This window comes from Phoxinus phoxinus (genome assembly GCF_949152265.1).
Source record: "Phoxinus phoxinus genome assembly, chromosome: 12".
Lineage (NCBI taxonomy): Eukaryota > Metazoa > Chordata > Actinopteri > Cypriniformes > Leuciscidae > Phoxinus > Phoxinus phoxinus.
The window spans coordinates 15,228,247-15,249,156 of NC_136887.1; the positions used below are offsets into that span (position 1 = coordinate 15,228,247).

Consider the following 20,910-nt stretch of genomic DNA (forward strand, 5'->3'; position numbering starts at 1 on the left):
CATAGAGGTGTTTCACAAGTTTCACAATTATTAAACAGCAAGCACAAACTATGCACTACGTTTTTAAACTACGTTTTTAGCCCTTTGGCGCACTTTTTGTCTGAATTCACTCACTCGTTTTCATTCACTCATTCAAGTTTGAATGTTTGTCAATACTCTTTGGTGATGCAAACAGTCTTGACCTGCCCCTGAATAAAACAAGCTCGTGTATATGGTTCACACTTGCAAATAATACAATTCTACAAAACTGGGAAAATAATGTAGGAGTTGGAACAACAGATGCTTAAAAAAATATCTTTGTGGGGATTTAAAAAAAAATATATATATATATATATATTTTTTTCTTTTCTTCCATAGCTTTACATTTTAGCCTTTTATTTATGCAGGTTATTTATTGGGTTTAATTTATATTGCTATAATTTATTATGATATTATGATACTAAATCACCCTAAATTGTTTTGATGTTGAGGAATGAAACTGACCTGGTCTCGTGGATATGGTTGTGTAACCTTTGAACACCATGATACATAAAATGCCCTGGCTTAGAGGCTCTGAAATGTTCTGATCTCATGGGCAAACCAGTGCGCATCATGAGGGGCCAAGACATGACTAATAAGATCCTAGCAAGGGGCAAAGAAAGCAGCTCCCATGACAGACATGTCGAAGAAGTAGACTGGATCTAATTAACTAATTGAGCAATCACAGGGAAGAAGGATTGCAAATACTAGTACAATACTTAGTCAATTTAATTGATTTAATTATAAACAAATGAAAACAAGGCTGTGACAGTCCATTCAATGGGTCATACTGTCTTAAAAGCTGATATCTAATTTTCACAGGACAATATTTTATTTTAACACCACTAATATGTGATTAATGTTTTCTTGGTCTAAAATCATGTTCGGTTTCCATGCTTCAGTTTATTGATCATCACCATCTACATCATAAACCCATTCATATATCCCATCCTCGTCTACACAAGACTCATGGTAGCAGGCCTTACAGTTGCTGCATCGGATCCATGCTTCAGAAGCTTTCGGATCATCATCTGCGCCGTGTTTTATGAGGCAGCCCTTGCAGGAAGTAGTTTTAAATGTTTTTTGTTTTAAATGAAGTTCATTATAAAGAGTGTGTTCTGTGTCTCTGTGGAAATATGGTATTGTCTTGGCTCTGGGTGTCTTCGTACCCCTGCTACATTTTTGTGTGACCACAAAGTCTTTGAATGATGTCACTTCAACAGCTGAAGGCTCACCAGAGCCGCTCTCTGTGCTGCAATGTGCAGCGTCTTCAGTGGGCGGCGTGTTTCTTTCCATGCGAGACAGGTTGGTAGGAGGCGGCTCATGCTCAATGAAGGCCAACTCATTCAATGGGAACATCCCCATGTCCTGAACCCATCCTGGGCTCTTTCCACAGTTGCCGTTGTCTTCCACGCTTCCGTAAAAACAGAACAATGTGCTTTGGGCAACTTCATGCCTGCACATTGCTGATTCCACTTGCGACTCACTTCACTCCAGTTGTGTTTGAGACTCGTAAACAGAGCTCTGTTTTCCAGTTGCAGTGCAGGATAGCATATGACTTCCACATTGTTCTGGTTCATTAGATTGAAAAAGCCAAGGTTGAATACGTGGCTGCTTTGGCCATCGAGGAGCAGAAGGTGGGGTCTGGCGTCATCTTTTGGGAGCTGTGCCACAAACATTTTGCCCCACTCAACAAACAGCTCTGCTGTTATCCAGCCATTATTCGATGCTCTAATGGAAACGTTTTCCATGGATTCGTTTAACCGCTCACTTCTCACCCCGTTTTCTTTTAAAATGATAAGCGGAGGAGCAAATGTACCACTGGCATTGAATGCTGCTAGTACCGTGGTGGCAGTTTCCTCTTCCCCCTCAGCTCTGATCTGAAAGCAGGGCTCTTCTCCTTTCCCAACATATTGCTGAGAGGAGAAATCGTCTTGTAGTCCTGATAAATCACACTTCCAAATATGTGAGGGGACGTCTTTAATTCCCAAGGCATCAAGGGTGATTTCGTACATTTTAAACCATTTTCCCAGCTCTTCTTCATTCATCCTTGTCGCTGGTGATATGGCCCCTGGTTTCTTTATTTTCAGCCCTGGGTTTCGCTTTATAAAGCCCTCGTACCAGTGATAGCCAGCCTTTTGCTTCTCTTCTGAAAACCCTCGGATGCCATTTATCTTGGCAAACTCAAAAGCAAGAGACTGAACATCAGTCCTCCTCAACGGGAAGCCTCTCTGCGAAAGCAAGGTGAGAAGACGCACTAACTCCTGCTCAGATTCAACAGGGATGAATGGCTTTCTTCCAGACGCATGCTCCGATCCCTCAACAAGCCCTTTCACGCGTCTTTGAAGGGTTGTTTTTGGCACGTTCCACTTCCTTGCGACCAATCGCAGCGCAGGCCTCCCTGACTCGACCTGCTCTTTATATTCCTCTATTGCAGCTTTCATTTGGTCCTCTCTCCACTGATTCATCTTCAGCCCTTTTCTTCCTTTATGCTCTCCTTCATCTTGCTGTTTTCTCTGCAGTTTACCTGACTTCTTTGGGTTAGGTGCCATTTTTCTATAAAGAAAATAAGTCAGAATGTTGTTGAATTAGTTTTAATATTCTGTCCCGACTACTCCAATTAAATTATTCATTAGCATACTAAGTATATACAGTATAAAGGCCTAATATATATATATATATATAAAGTCGGAAAATTTTAATATCGTGCAAAAGTTCATTTATTTAATTAATTCAACTTATAAGGTGAAACAAATATATTATATGGACTCATTTCATGCAAAGTGAGATATTTCAAGCCTTTATTTGTTATATGTTTGATGATTATGGCTTACAGCTTATGAAAACCCCGAATTTAAAATCTCAGAAAATTAGAATATTACATCAATAAAAAAAAGGATTTTAAATATAGAAATTTTGGCCCTCTGAAAAGTAAAATCATGCATATGTACTCAGTACTTGGTTTGCATGAATTACTGCCTCAGTGCGGCGTGGCATGGATGCTATCAGCCTGTGGCACTGCAGAGGTGTTATAGAAGACCAGGATGCTTCAATAGCGGCCTTCAGCTCTTCTGAATTGTTCGGTCTCATGTCTCTCATCTTTCTCTTGGCAATGCCCCATAGATTCTCTATGGGGTTCAGGTCAGGCGAGTTTGCTGGCCAATCAAGAACAGTAATCCCATGGTCATTGAACCAGGTTTTGGTTCTTTTGGCAGTGTGGGCAGGTGCCAAGTCCTGCTGGAAAATGAAGTCAGCATCTTCATAAAGGTTGTCTGCTGAAGGAAGCATGAAGTGCTCTAAAATGTCCTGGTAGGCGGCTGCGTTGACTCTGGACTTAAAAAATGAGGGATCATTTTTATCCAGACATCAATAGCTATATTAGTATCAGTGATACTGACCTACATTCATAAAAGGATGCCATTAAACAAGTATTTAACATATACTGTATTTATGTTGTCTCTATATTAATTTGGAGATGAACTGTGAAATTATTAGATTATTAAATATATAAACTAAATACAAACCTATAACAATGTAAGTGTTTTTAATTGTGATTAATCAAAGAGAAAATTTGTGATTAATCGAGTACATTTTTAATCGATTGACAGCACTAATATATATATATATACACACACTTTTGCACAGTACTATTATATATATATATATATATGTATGTATATATAGACTCACTGAACAAAATTATAAACGCAACACTTTTGTTTTTACCCCCATTTTTTATTAGCTGAACTCAAAGATCTAAGACTTTTTATATGTACACAAAAGGCCTATTTCTCTCAAATATTGTTCACAAATTTGTCTAAATCTGTGTTAGTGAGCACTTCTCCTTTCCCGAGATAATCCATCCACCTCACAGGTGTGGCATATCAAGATGCTGATTAGACAGCATGATTATTGCACAGGTGTGCCTTAGGCTGGCCACAATAAAAGGCCATTCAAAAAAAGACAATTATTATATAGGCTATATATATATATATATATATATATATATATATATATAATACAGTACTGTGCAAAAGTCTTAGGCACATTAGTATTTTCACCCCCAATTTTTTTAAAGCAGTTATGTATATCTTTTGCTGTAATGTGTTAGTAGGAAATCTCAGTGTCGATTTCCAAACATTCATTTAGCCATTAATTGTAGATTTCCAAACATTCATTTAGCCATTAATTGTAGATTTCCAAACATTCATTTAGCCATTAATTGTTATAATCCAGTGAGATTTTTGTATGCATAAGAAGTCTGACAACAACCGGTATACTCCACACGGATATCTGATCTCACCATCATCGAGTCAATCTGGGATTACATGAAGAAACAGAAAGTCTGAGTCTGACTCCTTGTGCTATGACGTGTTACTTTTTCAAATGCATGGTATAAGCGACTCAAACTAGCAGTGCTTTCAGATGGATCAGCATTTACTACTGCTTACTGAACCGTGCTTCACTGACAAGCTGCGCATAAAAAATGATTGGAGCCTTTGCAATTTCAGAATCGCATTAAGCCAAATCGGTTTAAGTGGGATTTTTGGTTAATTGCAATTAATCATGCAGTCTCTGTCTCTTATTTCATTTATACTTTTCTTGTGCTTTTGGGTCAGTAGTGGTGTACTTCTTGGAGTTCCAGCATGCGTTTATTACGTGCCTTACTGTGCAAACTGAAACCTTAGTGCCTGTTGCCACCAAGTCTTACTTCAGGTCTTTTGCAGTCACTTGAGGGTTTTTCTGAACCTGCTTTCTCAGAAATCTGTTTGCAGCCGTTGGATAGCTTTCTTTTTCTGCCCAGTCCAGGTAGTGTAACCACTGTTCCTTTAACTTTGAACTTCAGAAACTAAGCTTCCAACGGTGTCTCTAGGAACAATTAGTGCCTCCGCTATCTTTTTGTATCCTGTGCCTTGTTTGTGAAGGGTGATTATATCTTCTCTTAACCTTTTGGACCATTCTTTTGACTAATCCATATTTCTAACATGCAGTCAAACGTGACACTCAACAAACCTAGCCAGTTCAGGTATTTCACGTGTTCTAGCTCAAGCACACCTGGTGCGACTAATGAAGCCCTTGATTAGTTGCATCAGGTGTGCACCTGTTTAGCACATTTGTGCTGTTGTGAGGGATTCTATTCAGGGGGTTGAATAATTTTAGAGACTGCAGAAGTCATTAAAAGTTGAATTTTTTATGCAAAACCACTTTAGTTGTGTTGAGCTATTATAATTACTTTTATTTGATTGGTTCATTGGAAACAGTCGAAAGTTGATTTTGCCAATAAACCAGATTTGCAATGGGGGTTGAAGAATTTTGATTACAACTGTATATAGTGTGTTTGCGTGTGTGTTTTTTATAAATAATTTTAAACTCTAGTTATTGGGGGTGTAACCATATTCAAACCGAACCAAAAAAACGTGATACACCACCCACAGTATATACTGCGGTACTCTCATGGCGTACCTAGCCTAAATTTAAATTCTCTAAAGTAATGTGACATATGAATGTATATAATATACATACGTATATCAATGAGACAAGGGTGATTTCTTACGTTTTCAACCATTTTCGCAGCTCTTCTTCATTCATTCTTGTCGCTGGTGATATGGCCCCTGGTGTCTTTATTTTCAGCCCTGGGTTTCGCTTTATAAAGCCCTCGTACCAGTGATAGCCAGCCTTTTGCTTCTCTTCTGAAAACCCTCGGATGCCATTTATCTTGGCAAACTCAAAAGCAAGAGACTGAACATCAGTCCTCCTCAACGGGAAGCCTCTCTGTGAAAGCAAGGTGAGAAGACGCACTAACTCCTGCTCAGATTCAACAGGGATGAATGGCTTTCTTCCAGACGCATGCTCCGATCTCTCAACAAGCCCTTTCACGCGTCTTTGAAGGGTTGTTTTTGGCACGTTCCACTTCCTTGCGACCAATCGCAGCGCAGGCCTCCCTGACTCGACCTGCTCTTTATATTCCTCTATTGCAGCTTTCATTTGGTCCTCTCTCCACTGATTCGTCTTCAGCCCTTTTCTTCCTTTATGCTCTCCTTCATCTTGCTGTTTTCTCTGCAGTTTACCTGACTTCTTTGGGTTAGGTGCCATTTTTCTATAAAAAGATAAAAGTCAGAATGTTGTTGAATAAGGTCTAAAATTCTGGCCCGTCTACTCCAATTAAATTATTCATTAGCATTATATATATAGAGAGAGAGAGAGAGTGAGAGAGAGAGAGTGAGAGAGAGAGAGAGAGAGAGAGAGAGAGAGAGAGAGAGAGAGAGAGAGAGAGAGGCTATATATAATATATAGATGCTGACACATTCACTATAATGACAACAATAAATCAGGTAAAGATGTCAATCAGACATATATTAATGAAAAAAAATCCTTATATATTTTAGACACATTTAAAAGTCATAGATTTATATGTTATATCAAAACAATTATTATAATAATTGCCACAAACAGTCTCATATTTTAATATGAGACTGCTTCCAGATAAAACTGAAATCTAAGTTAAAATTCAAACTTCAACCAGCATAAGAGAAACATTAGATATCCTATTAGCATCCGGTTTCACCTAGCATTGCTACAGTGGGACTATTAGAAAACATCGGGCTTGTGACATAATTGGTCGCATTGGTAGGATGACGAACGCTAATATTTTATTAGCATAACTCCGAAGTGTCCCACATTAATAGACAGCTGAGCTACTGTCCCACTTTACCTAACGTTAACACCTTAAGCTAAGCTAAATGGGTCACTACTCTAAACATCCTTACAAGTAATATTATGCGACTTTTTTTAAATAGTCCATTAAATCATTATTTTGAAAGAAAAGTACACAATGCAATATTTTATGAATTATTGCTATTTTCATGAAAATGATTAGGCAGAGCATTGTCTTACCATGTGCTTGTTGCGATCGGTTGTGCTGAAGCTTGACCACGCCCACTACACAGTGAAGTCAGGCCAACGAAAACAGTGAGCATTGCACATTTGGGGTAATTATTCATGATTGTTAAAATATTATTGGCTCCTGATATTTAACGAGCACGCCAGTGTGAAATTTATTGGTCTTTACCTGATATCTGCAAATGCAAAGACTTGGTTTTCTGCAGTCAACACAATTTTTTTTATTTATTTTTTTATTTTGCTGTCACTACAAACCGGATTGCATTCAAGGCAGGTTATGACGTATATCCTCATTAACGAGGATGGAAAGGCCATACAAAAGGTTTTCAAATAGCACAATCAATTTACAGGCCCTGACATTTCTTAGTTACATACTACTATTTACCAGACACTTTTTATTCAAAGTATCTTATACTGCATCTCAAGTGCATGAACAATCCCATTAGAACAACCGGTGGTAATTTTGGACTGAAAATAAAAATGAACGCTACTGTAAAAACCTGTTAATTAACCATAAGTTACCTTATCATAGCCTACACAATAAAAAAATGTATTATTTGCATGTTTGTTTATTTGAAATGATGTTTTATATTGATAATCTAGCTGTCATGTTTCTTGTAAAGCCTTACTGAACTTGAAGTCATCATGTAGGCTGAACCAGCAGAGGGCAGTGTAGCACTTTATAATGGCGGCCAGATGATGACATACGTATAAAGTCCGGTTAGAATACTTTTTGGCCACTCTTTGTTAAGATATATGCAGCTCTGCACACTTTCTCGTTGATTTACCGATCGTATAAGGTCCTGTGATGCTTTTAAACAGTATTGAAGGGGTTCATTTAAATTCTGGAAGGTAGAAAGGTTACAGAATGTCAGTCTACATAAAACATCTAATGTTACAAAATGTAAACAAACATTTGACATGCAAGTAGTTCTTCTCATCAGCATTTTTGTGGAAAGAAATCAGGTGAGAGGGCTAAACGGGTCTATCCTTCATCGGTAACTTTACAATAAGGTTCATTAACATTTGTTAATGTATTAATAACTAACATGAACTAACAATGAGCAATACATTGTTACAGTCATTATCAATCTTTGTTAATGTTAGTTAATAAAAATACAGCTGTTCATTGTTTGTTCATGTTAATTCACAGTGCATTAACTAATGTTAACAAATACAAGCTTTGATTTGAATAATAGGCTATAGTATATATTAGTAAATGTTGAAATCAATATTAACCAAGATTAATAAATGCTTAAGTATTGTTCATTCTTAGTTCATAATTACTAAGGTAGTTAACTACTGTTCCCATCCCATCTCTTTCTGCAGATCTCTGTCTTCTTTATCAATTAATTTTGTTTATCTGATTTCATGTTGATGCATATTCATGAATTATCTAAATTCATTCATTATACATAATGACTGATTGTGCCACCTAGGAGTTCATCCCAGGTTTCCACTTCAATGCTGTCAACTTTAAACTGTATGATGGTGATTATTCCAGTAGTATGTTCCTGCACAACCGGAGGCTGCAGTTTTAGGACCCCAGTTTTAGGACCGCAGTTTTAGGACCCTAGTTTTTTGTGACAGCGCCACCTACCGAACTGGATGATATAGCGGCAGCTGCTGTTTCAGGACCGCAGTTCTAGGATCCAGGATGTTTAGTTTGTACATAGTATCAAGATCCACCTTGATCCTAAGTCTCATTAGAAAAAAAATGTATATTTTAACAAATAAGATTATGGAAAAGAAAAGCTCCTGCAGCAGGTGGATTAGAGCAAGTAGCATCAAGCTACACGACACAATTTAAAAGATTAATATTACACTTTTACTTAAAGCTCACTTTAAACCACCATCGAGTATTTGTAAGTTACCATATTCCGGTCGCGGTTTAAAATGGTTTTAAGTCATAAAAAGATGTTGAAATATGGTATAATAAAGCAATTTATATGCAGCTAATGGCTACACCTTGCTTGGCAATACTGTAAACATTCTTAATTCATATGAAAATACCCAAAATCGCACGAAAATCACACACAAACCACATATACTCGAAATCGTGCATTTATTAGCTTCTTGTTTCAGGTGAAGAGATGTGTCTTAGCTTTGTTATCACGGATAACAGGACCGCGTCATGCTGAAGAGCAGGATTATTGTCACGTTGAACCACGTGAGATGATTGACAGCTGTACAGCGAATGAGTACATTACTGACGCAAATCAGGAAGAGGAGACCCAGATCTCTCTGTGTTCGCTGTTTGAGTTTTATCATAAACACTATCGAGTCTTAAATCTTTCTAATGATGCTCAGTTTGTCCAGATAAAATAAGTAAGAGTGTGATGTTTTAACGAGCAATGAATGTTGAACAACAATCTGTTGTGATCAACAATGTGATCTTTGCCGCGAAAGTGTTTTGGGTGATCTAGTTCTGTAGGTGGCGCTGTCATATTAAACTAGGGTCCTGAAACTGCTGCGGTCCTAGAACTGGGGTCCTGAAACTGCAGCCTCCCGTTGTGCAGGAATACCCTTCTCGATTATTGACTTGTTCTCTCAACTAAAAAGAAAGATAATGAATATTCAAAATAGAGCATATGAGGCAGTGGGACTGAATGAATAGGTTAAAAAAAAATGTACTCAACCTTGCAAATGACAGTGTCACAATTCTGCAAGAGATTGGACCCAGACGCAAATGAGCAGACGGGTTTTTATTAACAACACTGAAGACTTGAGACAGCAGGAACAGTGAAGCGTGAATCACAGTTCAACAGTATAGGGCAGGGCAGACGACACGTCGACAGGCAGGATGGGGGACCACTGAGACGACAGAAGATGGTGATGACGTGAGTGATAAAGGCAGCTCCAAAGCAAAGACCAGGTAGGAACAAGGAACTCGTAGCTCGATGTAGATCTGAGATGTTGCACCAGTCTTGCCGCCAGTTAGAGGCTCACAGAACCAGAGGCTTGAAACAGGAGATTGAGGCCGCATCCCAATTCGCCTACTTATACTACGCCCTAAATGTACTCTTTTTGTGAAGAAAAAGTACATACTTTTGAGTGTGTAGCAAAAGAGTAGCAAGCTTTCGGGACATACTACTTCCTCATCTTTAACGGACAGATATGTCGCGTGCATCCTGTCAGTAAACTGCCCTGTCAATCATCTTGTCACAGTTAAAATCTTCCATTCAATCTAATGTAATTTCCTACCGTTTCGTTGAGAAATGTAGTAGCACGTTCATCTGTCAGTCGTGTGTCTTTCATGCGGAGACTCTCCTCATGTGTTTGCAATTTGAATGTAATGATGCATTTAAAAGTTAATGGCTAAACATATTCGCATGCTATCCGTCCTAAATAGTATTCGAAAGTAGAATTAGTACGTCCCAAATCGTAGTATGTTGAAATGAGTGTTCCTAAGATACCCGGATGGTCTACTATTTCCGGTCAGAATCTGAAGTGCAGATCGATGAACACTCTAACGGCTGATATTGCCCATAACCCATCACGCGTTGGACGAGGATTCAGTTAGAACTACAAACACGATTGAAAAGTGTTCAAAAAAACTACAGACATGGATGATTGAGTCCGGCGATTGTGTAGAGAGGTTTAGATAAAGGGGTTTGAGTGCTAATTATCAGTATCTAACCTGACGAAAATGTATTTATTCAATGCTGTCTACATTATATTGCGTCTACATTATATTGCATCTGCAGCAGCTTGTGAACTTTTGTAAAGACAAGTTTAGCCATTAACTTTTAAATGCATCATTACATTCAAATTGCAAACATACGAGGAGAGTCTCCGCATGAAAGGCCCACGACTGGCAGATGAACGTGCTACTACATTTCTCTCCGAAATGGTAGGAAATTAAATTAGATTGAATGGAGGATTTTAACTGTGACAAGATGATTGACAGGGCAGTTTACAGACAGGAGGCACGTGACAGATCTTTCCGTTAAAGATGAGGAAGTAGTATGTCCCATAGTTTGCCTGCTCTTTTGCTACACACTCAAAAGTATGTACTTTTTCTTCACAAAAAGAGTACATACATTTAGGGCGTAGTAGGCGAATTGGGATGCAGCCATGGACTAAACAAGGGAGCGTGGTAACAGGAAACATGGAGGTGGGACATGAGGAGCACATGGCAAACACAGACCAAGAAAGAGCCATGTGCTCAAACAAGACAAACATAGAAACATGAAACCACGACAACACAGACAAGGCTGCTTGGGCAGAACCCTGACAGACAGAGCACTTATAAGCAAAACAGTTAGTACAGCAATTCAATATCTAACCTTATATCAAGTTCAATATCACATTATCCATTATATGAGCCTTTCACATCCCTCCCCCCAAAAAGAAAAGCAAAAATCCAGACTCCTGTCCCGCCATATTTAAAAGCGGTCCATCAATATGTGCGTCTCTGATTCTTAAATTCTTCGATTTGTTCCCTCCAGTCCTGAACATTCGGTTACATCGCTGCTTTGATCTTTATTACCCAGCAGCCTGAAGGACTCATCCGCTGTAAGTTACTTAAGTCTCTCTCATGTAAAATCAATTAAATAAATAAATACTGTGCGTTAGGTTACAAATCAGCGTGAGAACAGCTTTGAAAGCCACTTCCCAGGAGAAGGACACTTTATTTGCAAAACTGATGGTTTGCATTCCACGTTTTCAGAGATATTTCGGGATAAATGTGAAGCTTTTTCCCCTTTTCTCCCCTTTTCATTCTCACGATTTGCTTATTGCTGCTTATGCACACGTTTAAGATGTACACATGTTTGTGAACAGGTTTCCGGCACTGAAAGTGTGCTGTATGAACTGATGTCATTCCAGTGACTGATGTATTCCTGGGCAGACAGAAAAGAAAAGCACCATTTGATGTATCAAACAGCAGCCTCATAAAAAAAAGACAAAAGCGAGATATGAAGAGAAACTGCTGTGGCTCACAGAATCTGAAAGCATTTCAAGCTCAGGTCAAAGTTATAAACCTTTGAGAGGATAACAACCACCTATTCAGTTTCCATTGCCTGCGTGCCTTGCTGCGTAAGCCTCACGAGTTACTCTTACAGGGAAAATACCACTTTTATCCAAAAAGGACTGAAAAGCATACAATACTCATATGAAAAGTCCTTTAAGTCCCCCGGCATGTATATTTTGCCTAAAACAAGGCTAACCGTCGACATTCCTTTGTAAATCATCTCATTACAGGGCTTCTCAACACACCTCAGTCTACCTCCGGTGACTTTTTCAACTCTTCAGTCAGTGCAAGACGTCAGATTTAAAACTCGGGCTTAAGGCCTAAATTTCTCCCCGCATTTAAAGGTTAGATTCATTATTAGCATCCCACGAGGGACATGAAAGCTTCAAATATGCAAAAAGGCCAGCACGAATTAGCAGAGGTCCCACAAGCACATTAAGCGGGAGGAAAATAAGCAAAATAACCTCATAGCTAAGTTGCATTAAAAATTGAAGAGCTGAAAAGCAAACTGAGAGCTTCACACGGAATTGCTAGGCTGTGTGTTTGAGTGCTAATTGCTATGTTCGATTTCCCACAGGCCGGTCGGCCGGTTAGACTTTGATTAAGCCAGAGCTCACCAAGCACAAAGGCCATTATCACACTTGACATTTGAGTTGTGTAAATGAAGCATTTTGAGAATTTCACCTAAAAAAAACGCCAAAGTCTGTTCTCCAAGGCTGATGAGGGAGCACTTAACTCAGCAAGTCACTCCAAAATGCAATCAGGGGAAAAGACATTCCTCAGCCCTTCACATAACTCCCTCAGTATGGCTCCGTGATCAACCGCAAAGCCGAAGTGGGGTCTCGGGTCACACGGATTTAGCGATGATGGCCGCGATGATGTTTTTAAGACCATGCTTGAGTTATCGACCCGACTGCGTCACTATTACTTCGTCAAAGTCTGAGAAAAGTTCTACAAGTCAGAAAGCTTCTTGCACCCAATTTAAATGTGACAGCACACCGACTTGGAAACGTTGACGCATGCTCTTAAAAATACCCACAGACGCCATAATACCAAGGTGAAAGTTCAATGAACGTGACTCAGGAGAGCACGAGGAGAGCTTTTAAAGCAGTTTATGGTCCATCAAATTGGTAAAGGGAAATGAGCTCTGGCATGGGTAAAGGTGAGCGTGGAGCTGTACGCTCTGCTGGGAGTAAACCTGAGCAGTATGCACCTCATTACTGCCAGTCTGTTGTTTTTCACATTGATGAATTATTAAATGCTGGGCTTCCATCTCTCAACAAGAAAGGCGGAGAATGTAAGCATCTTAATGTACATTAAGGGGTATGATAGACAGAGAGAATGAGGATATTCGAGAAAACACAAAACACAGGATTAATAACATCTCGTAGTCTTTAATTATCATTTTTTTTAGAGCTGTCACATAGCAACAGAAAAAGTAATACACATAGCTCCCTGAAAGAGAAGCCTTACATGAAAATATCAATCTTAAATCCACCAAAATAAATACTGAGTTTACAAAAGTTCTACAACTTCTTGGGAGATTTACAACACATTCATGCTTAGCACTTCTGCCTTCAGGGCTCTGAGGTGATCGAATACGCTTCATACGTGAGGTTGCCGGCCAGGGAATTATTTCCAACGAAATCCTGAAGGGAATGACTACCCTGAAGGTCCATGAAGATTCGGGGAGAAGGTTGTGAATGTTATTTATGTCATATCTGACACAAATCTTTTGGCCCGCTCTTTTAGAAAGCAATAACTCATGGCTCATATAGTAGTGTTTTTGGTTCTGTCATGGTTATGGAGTGTCATCATTTTCTCAAATCCTTACATATCCATCAGTGCTCCTTTTTATAACTCAAGGGAAATCTTTTTCCTAAGCTTCAAACATTACAAAATCTCCATCTTTAAACAACATAATGACATCCAAAGAAAGGAAATTGTGCAAGCTGTTCACCGCTGTCACCAACAAAAAGTGCTTATTGTTAAATAAGCTTTGAATCAAAGGGTGCTACATAATCGAAAGTGTACTAATGAAATGAAATCAATCATTTGGACTTTATAACTCATCAAAGCCCTGCAGTTGGCTGGGTTGCTGGGGAAATCCTTTGATTGTACATTATAACCTCTTACAAAGGAATATTTTCATACACAACCAGCATTTATTGGTGTTCACTTGCACAGTTTCACTGCGAATCACAATGCTCTATACATCCTGTGAAGGCACGACCATGTACATATTTGATTGTAAAAAAAAAAACAAGTAGCCTAGCATACAGCTTACTTGGACATTGCTTCGAATGACACTGTAGATTCATGGTCAGCATTTGCAGATACACCAGACTGGAAGAAGAAACGCATTCGACTAAAGCATTTAAAAGGAACGCACGGACCACTATCAAATCTTTTGCATAAAAATATACTCCTATGTACAATAAAATCAAACTAAACTCTACCTTTAGAAATGAAATATCGCTTGATAAAAACATGAGAAGATGAGAAAAGAAAGCCATTCTCTCAAGCTTGGTAATGTAGCTCTGTTCGCATTCAAACAAATAAAGCCACAATAGACTCTTCCACTGGTTGACCGAATCTTAGTGTGTCTTATTTGTTCCTTCATCACGTCACCATGCCGCGTTTATGAAAACTGATCACGAAAGTCAAACTCATTCATCGACTTTCAACATATTAGTGACCAGAATACTGAATGACTTGTGGATGAATAATCTTCATATTATAAAAGTGCTACAAGTGCTTTATTTGCAGGAGAGGTCATCATTTTAAAATAAACAGGACACTAATGCATGAGGACAGTGCTGAGCTGTACATGTTTGATATTTTTAGTGTTGTACATGTTACACTGCCTGTTCATCCCTGCAAATTAGCAAATAAAACCAAACCCGCTTTTCTGATGAAACTGGCTGACACGTAAATGTAATTATTTACATCTTTTAGATCAATTCAAACAATTGGTGTTCCCAAAGGTAATTCATTTTAGGTAGAGGCACGGTTCAGCAGACTGGCAAATGCTGAAATGAGGGATGGAGATTGTTCTGGGTCACTTCTGCTATATCGAGGCTCTCCTAGGAGCAAGTTTGATGTTTATTGGGGTCCTCAGCTCTGGAAGAGAGCTTTATTATGGCACATCACTGCTTTGGGAGGTTTTAGTTATAAATGCCCATGAAATTTGCATTAAAAAAGAAATAAGAAGCTGTATTTCCTCTCCTGATGCCTAGGAAGCATTCACATGACATACTCTTAAAAGGATAGTTCACCCAAAAATGAAAATTCTGTCATCATTTACTCAACATCATGTCGTTTCAAACCTGTATTGGCTGTATTCAACCCGCTTTATATTGTTGCCAGTAGTATATGTAAATGAACAATGTTTACTCATTCTCCGTGTTACCTGGACCGAGAAATTCACATTTATTTGTCAGCAAAAGTTGGTCAGATGATGAGACTTTTGTCTATACTTGTGCATTTTTGTATCCCCGCCCATGGACAGTTGGATTGACAGAGGGTTATTATACGTACACTACTGTATATTTACAGTATATATATATATATAGTACCTGTATACGTTACAGAGTTTTTATTCGGGCTGTTGGATGGAATTCACAGAATGGCATCCAGTTATAAATTTCGACTAAAACACAGAGTTTTTTCAGATTTTCCGTTGCGCCATTCGCTCCGTATTTACGATTCTTTACAGCCTTTAGCCACTGCCTACAACGCACTGAATCCTTCACTTGAAACTGAAAGTAACTCACTCCCGATAAACATTTACTCTTTTAATTCTTTCACCGGGGAACAATACAAGTCAACACTATTATGACTAAAAGTTTGCTAAGAAGTATTTACTACTAAAGCAAGGTGGGATTAGACTCTGGGTGTTGAAGTTTACCTACCTATTAGACAAAAGGGAAGATAATTCCCTTTTGCACTGATAATTTTTTTCCCGCTTTTCTACTGTATAGGCAGCTACATTTTATTGAAAGCCCATTTTGTCTGCAGTAAATTACTTTAATTTCTTCTGTGGAACATGAATAGAGAATTTCCTCTTTTTCCATTAACATATTTCCACTAGAGAAATTGGGCTAAATATTTCAGGCAAAGCAGCAAGTCTATTGTCAATAGTGTAGAGATGTATGAAGCACACCTCACACAGAAGTCCCTTTCAAAGCAAGTACCAAGCTTTCTGATGGTCAACGCGGTGAATTTGCAATCTGCGTAGGGAATTCTCGATCTTCTATCGAAATGACTGGAAAATTAGCTGAACATCGGTAAATTTGACTGCACCTTAAGTTGTTATTCCCTTTGAATTACTGGCATTTTTGCATCATTGACATCCTTTATATGTTCCGCAAAAAAAAAAGAAAAAAGGGCCGTATGACTTTTTGGGCGAACTATCCCTTTAAGTACTTTTGGAAGAACAACTTCAGGCTATTTTCTTTCCTAAAACCATTTTAGCCTTGCAGCAACCGATGGTCAATTTCGGCTAAGACTAGAACAGTTTAAGACACGGTATCTAGGAGAACTGGGCCTGGTTGCTGTCACCAAAGGTTTTGTTTGGAGTGGCCTGACACATTCTCAGTAACAGGCATCATGTAGTTTTAACACTCTCAGAAAATCACTGCGCTGTTTATGCCGGTGAATCACGTCAGAGGAGATCCTCGTAACGGAAATCATTGTGGAAATGGAAGCATTTATGCGAAGCACAGAGCTGACCTGACTGAGAACGGTCACCCGTGGATCTGAGCTCAGAGCACAACTTTGTGACCAGTACATCTCATTCCCCAAAGAGCTTTAGAAGTCTTAAGTACATAAATGAGATTTCAGTTCACAATATGAAAATGATCCAAAGAAAATGATTAGATTTTCCAATTTCAAGGCTAGAAGAAAAAGTTAATTTCCTGTCAAATAATTTTGAGGAATTTTATGCTGTACCTTTGAAATAGACCGTATTCACTGAAAGATATACATATATATTAAAGAATAAAAGTATATACTGTATATATCGTTTAATCACGATTAATTGCATCTGACATTAAAGTTTGTGTTTATATAACATGTGCATATATATCTACATATATTATATAAACACAATATTTTGTCAGATGAGATATATACAAAATTTTGCGGGGGAAATAGAAAAATCGCTCCTGCAATGCTCCCAGCTCTACCTCTTAATACTGTGATGTGATTTTCTTTTTTTTTTACTCTTAACTATTTTTTTATTTATAGAACAAAAATAAATCTTTATTTAGCGTTTGTGTCGTACCTTTCGGGAGGTGTTATCCTGACTCTAAAGCTAATGAAAGCCTCTGGATAAAGCTTTAAAGATGTATTTTTGGTTTGGAAATAATATTCCCAGGAGAACCAAAAAGGAAATAAACACATTTGGGGGAAAAAACTTACCAACAATCCTTTGCAATGGAAATTCATATTCTAAAATATAGACTTTTGGCAACATTGTTCTTTCTTTCATTGTTCAGCAGCTCTTTGAGCAAACAGTTCAGTCCAGCTCCCAGTACTCCAGTCCTGAAATGCTCCGGTGGCGTCTGAGCTGCAGGCAGGGCGGTGAGAAATGGCATCTTCCAGTGATGGTCCTCATGAGAGTGTGGCCTGTGTCAGAAACATGACTCCTGGGACTCTGTGTCGTTCTGTATTGACAGTTTCTCCTGTTCAATGTGGTTTCCATTGTGAAGAACTGAATACCTGAAAGAAAAAAAGAAACCAGGACGCCGCTTCAATTACAGTGACACATGTAAAAGCACCTCAGAATCTCATATTCGTCTCTCTACAAGCTTTTAGAAGAATCTTCAAGCAATGTGGAGGAATATAAACCTCCATACATGTTAAAAGACCAGAGAAAACAAATAAGTCTTTAACCAACCTTTAAAAACAGTAAAAGACGTAGAAGATCGGACCAAAAATATTTTTGTCCAATCAAATACTTTCTAGAATGAGAATAAGGTCCCTTCCCTCATTACTGAACAGCAATGGCAAGCAATTATTTTTCAATAATTTAATAAAGATTATTGGAGGGTTTTACAAGAAAATACGATTTCAGTCTTTAAAAAAATGTACACTTGCCATTTCTTTGTTTCTATTTGTAATATTTACTTGCAATTTCTGAGTGAAAATTGTTTCAAAGGAAATCATACATCAAATTGTTTTTTAGTGCAGCCAGAAAAAAAAACCTACACATACGTTTGTGCATCTAGATAGACCTCCGCTCCATCTGGTTGTGTTAAATTACTGAGACAGAAAACATTGCCCCATGCAATTGCTCCTTTTCTGTGTCTGTAGCGGCACCGGCCATGAACCTCCTTTTCTTCTAGAAAAAAAAAAAAATCATTACAATCTCTATTTATAAACAAACAAACTAAAGGCAATTCCTGCAGAGCAACTGGGCATGAAATTTACCTGAACAAAAGGAAACCGCACAAAAGAAAAACCTCAACAATGTTCCGGGATTTTGAAAGGAAACATGCGTCAGCTTTTCAACGAAGCAGAACCCAAAATTACTGCCACATTGCCACTTTCTAACTATACTGTTCACTGAGAGACGGCTCTGCACAGCCCGAGCACAGCCGGAGACATCTGTCAAATTAACATGATCTACTGCAAACATACAATACCCCCCAATACACTTCAGTAATAATGTCTTGATCATGCTGGCACATCCAATCTAGACATTAGCTGGCCGGATTAGAGGCAGAGCTCCTTAATTTACATGAACATGAGCTTTGGGTCACACACACACGCACACACACATCTACATCATTCTGACAACTTCATTCTTAATTATGAGTTGTCCGGGCATCAGGGAAATGCACCAAACAGAGCCCCGAAGACTGATGGGAGAGAAGGCAGTGGTGTAGGGCTTGATTTAACCCTATTTTACAACAAACACTCCAAAATGTATTAATTACAACAATTATGAACAGGAACTTATTAACAGTAAATCTAGAGAGATGAAAGTTCCAGTTTATTTTTTGACATAAACTGTAGATCATGTTGGAGGGCTGGTGTGAAATAAACACACTGAAGCTTCAGCCTTCTCCTGGGAAATCATTTAGAAACGTAAAGGAACTGCAATAGAAATATGCATTGTCGGTGTAATCTTTCTGTGAAGGCAAACAAACATCATGACTTTAATTAAATAATTTACAGTAGGAAAAATATTATTTTTTAAAATTGCTTTAAATAAATGCTTCAACTTTAAATGTTTTTTTTTTCTTAAAAAAGAAAAAAGAAGAAACGCACTATACTTTAAAAAATATAGAGTTGTTAAGATTTTTTAAGTTTGTGTCTCTTATGCTCACCAAGGCTGCATTTATTTGATATTAATACAGTAAAACAGTAATATTGTGAAATAATATTTTAAATAACTGTTTTTTATTTTATACATCTTTAATGCAATTTATTCCTGCGATGGCAAACTCAGGGCTTAAATACGTGGAACAAACAAAGGGAACTTAGGGTCAGTTCTTTCTTTTGATATTGCATGTTCAGATATTTATACACACAAATATTTTGGGGGCCATGAACATTTTGTGAAAATGATCAAAAACACCAGCGGGGAAAAAGTTAATATAAGTTAATATAACGTGTTCAAATATTCAGACACACAAATACAAGCAGACTAACAATTGTCTAGAGATAAATGTTTTAATAAATCACAACATAATATACCGTGTCGTGCCACTTATGAGAATAAACATTACAAATATTTTAGTAATCCTTTCATGTGTATTCATACACAATGGCATTTAAAAGTTATCCCGGTAGTGTTAAGAAAAGCAAATGTGGCATAAAAACGCAATCGTAACCATGCCATTTTAGCTTGTTTTTGAACTCTTGTTTTTGATCTTTTTATAGTTACTCATCTACCGTAAATCGATGCGTACGGTCGTCTGCCGGAAGCCAGTTATTTTAGTCAATAAGGTTTTAAATATGGATTTTTTTCGTACACGAACGCATTGCTTCGCTTCAGAATGCCTTTATTAACCCCCGGAGCCGTGTAGATTACTTTTATGATAGACAGAGGCACTTTGATGGACTTCAAAACATAAACGGTAATTTACTGCCATTATAAAGCTTGGAAGAGCTTTTATATAACTCTTTATAATATAAATATGAAAGAAGAAGGGCATGTACACCTATATGGCTTGAGGGTGAGTAAATCATGGCCTAATTAAATTTTTTTTATTGAACTATCCCCTTTGAGTGATGAAAACTCCCAAATATATTCGTTTACAAATCATGCACTATTGTAAAAAGTGTTTTGAGGTCATAACATAATCGTGCAAGTAGCCGGGGGAAAACAAATCTTTATTAATTCATAATCTGCCCCTGTAATCACAATTGTGTATGAAAACGATTAAAAGTGCTGGATGTTTTTCTGCCGCTAGTGTTCATTTTGGTTGGAAACTGCAGGGATTTGTACGTATAGCGTTTTGCAAAAATGTTGTTGAAAAATTCCATGTTTTGCAGGGAAAGAGTTCATTTTCGATACATTTTAATGATATGCGTTTGAAATATGATTTCATAGCTGTTAAAATCACTTCATTACAACAAACCACGTTTCTTTGTTTGTGCCATCTGCAAATGCTGCTTTGATGGTCTTGCCGTACTTTATAGAGCAATAAATTATCTAATAAATATATGCATGCTGTTTGCATAATTTCGAATGACTTTTTTTAATTAATGCGTTATTTGTATATTAAATAGGAAACACAAAGTTCTCAGTCACCGAGCCATGGGGTTTGCGCCTAGACTCTGGATCAGGATTTTCAATGTGATCACCAAACGTGACAGACAACTCGCAGGTCCAGGCAGTCTAGCTACAGTGATGACGTTCCAGGCATCTGCGTTTCTCCACGCTCACTGACGTATGAAATTGGCAGCAGCTTACCTAAAATGCCTACAAATTCAGATCTGAGCTGCAGCATAACTCAAGTCACGGAGAGCAGATAAACCGGAGTAACCACAGCAACCAGAGC

The 20,910-nt window shown here is 38.0% G+C and overlaps 2 protein-coding genes across 6 annotated transcripts in view; both read right to left on the reverse strand.

Moving 5' to 3' along the window:
• Positions 1-351: 351 nt before the first annotated feature.
• Positions 352-7,216, reverse strand: LOC307008262 (uncharacterized protein). The gene is made up of 4 exons (XM_079630977.1): positions 7,088-7,216; positions 6,913-6,957; positions 5,573-6,115; positions 352-2,574 (listed from the first exon to the last, which is right to left on the reverse strand). The coding sequence occupies exons 3-4, from the start codon at positions 6,109-6,111 to the stop codon at positions 1,365-1,367; spliced, it is 1,749 nt and encodes a 582-aa protein (XP_079487103.1). The 5' UTR covers positions 6,112-6,115; positions 6,913-6,957; positions 7,088-7,216; the 3' UTR covers positions 352-1,364.
• A 6,059-nt stretch (positions 7,217-13,275) lies between these two features.
• htr4 (5-hydroxytryptamine receptor 4) overlaps positions 13,276-20,910 on the reverse strand; it is a 111,647-nt gene continuing 104,012 nt past the window's right edge. For 2 of the 5 annotated variants that reach the window (XR_013799839.1, XM_079631337.1), the window contains 2 exons: positions 18,113-18,239; positions 13,276-17,617 (listed from right to left, as the gene is read on the reverse strand). Coding sequence is in view for 2 of the 5 variants with exons in the window: in XM_079631337.1 (XP_079487463.1) it covers positions 18,158-18,239 (82 nt within the window). In the remaining 3 variants the exon portion in view is untranslated. Of the gene's footprint in view, positions 17,618-18,112; positions 18,240-20,910 lie in introns of those variants that run through there. The other 3 variants (XM_079631336.1, XM_079631338.1, XR_013799840.1) reach the window with 2 other exon arrangements.

What these genes read in the sequence shown, in the direction of transcription:
- LOC307008262 (XM_079630977.1), bottom strand. Translation starts at nt 6,111, where the DNA reads ATGGCACCTAACCCAAAGAAGTCAGGTAAACTGCAGAGAAAACAGCAA. An exon ending in CTGCGAAAATGGTTGAAAAC is followed by an intron (nt 2,575 to 5,572) that starts GTAAGAAATCAC and finishes TTTTCTTTATAG; the next exon opens with AAAAATGGCACCTAACCCAA.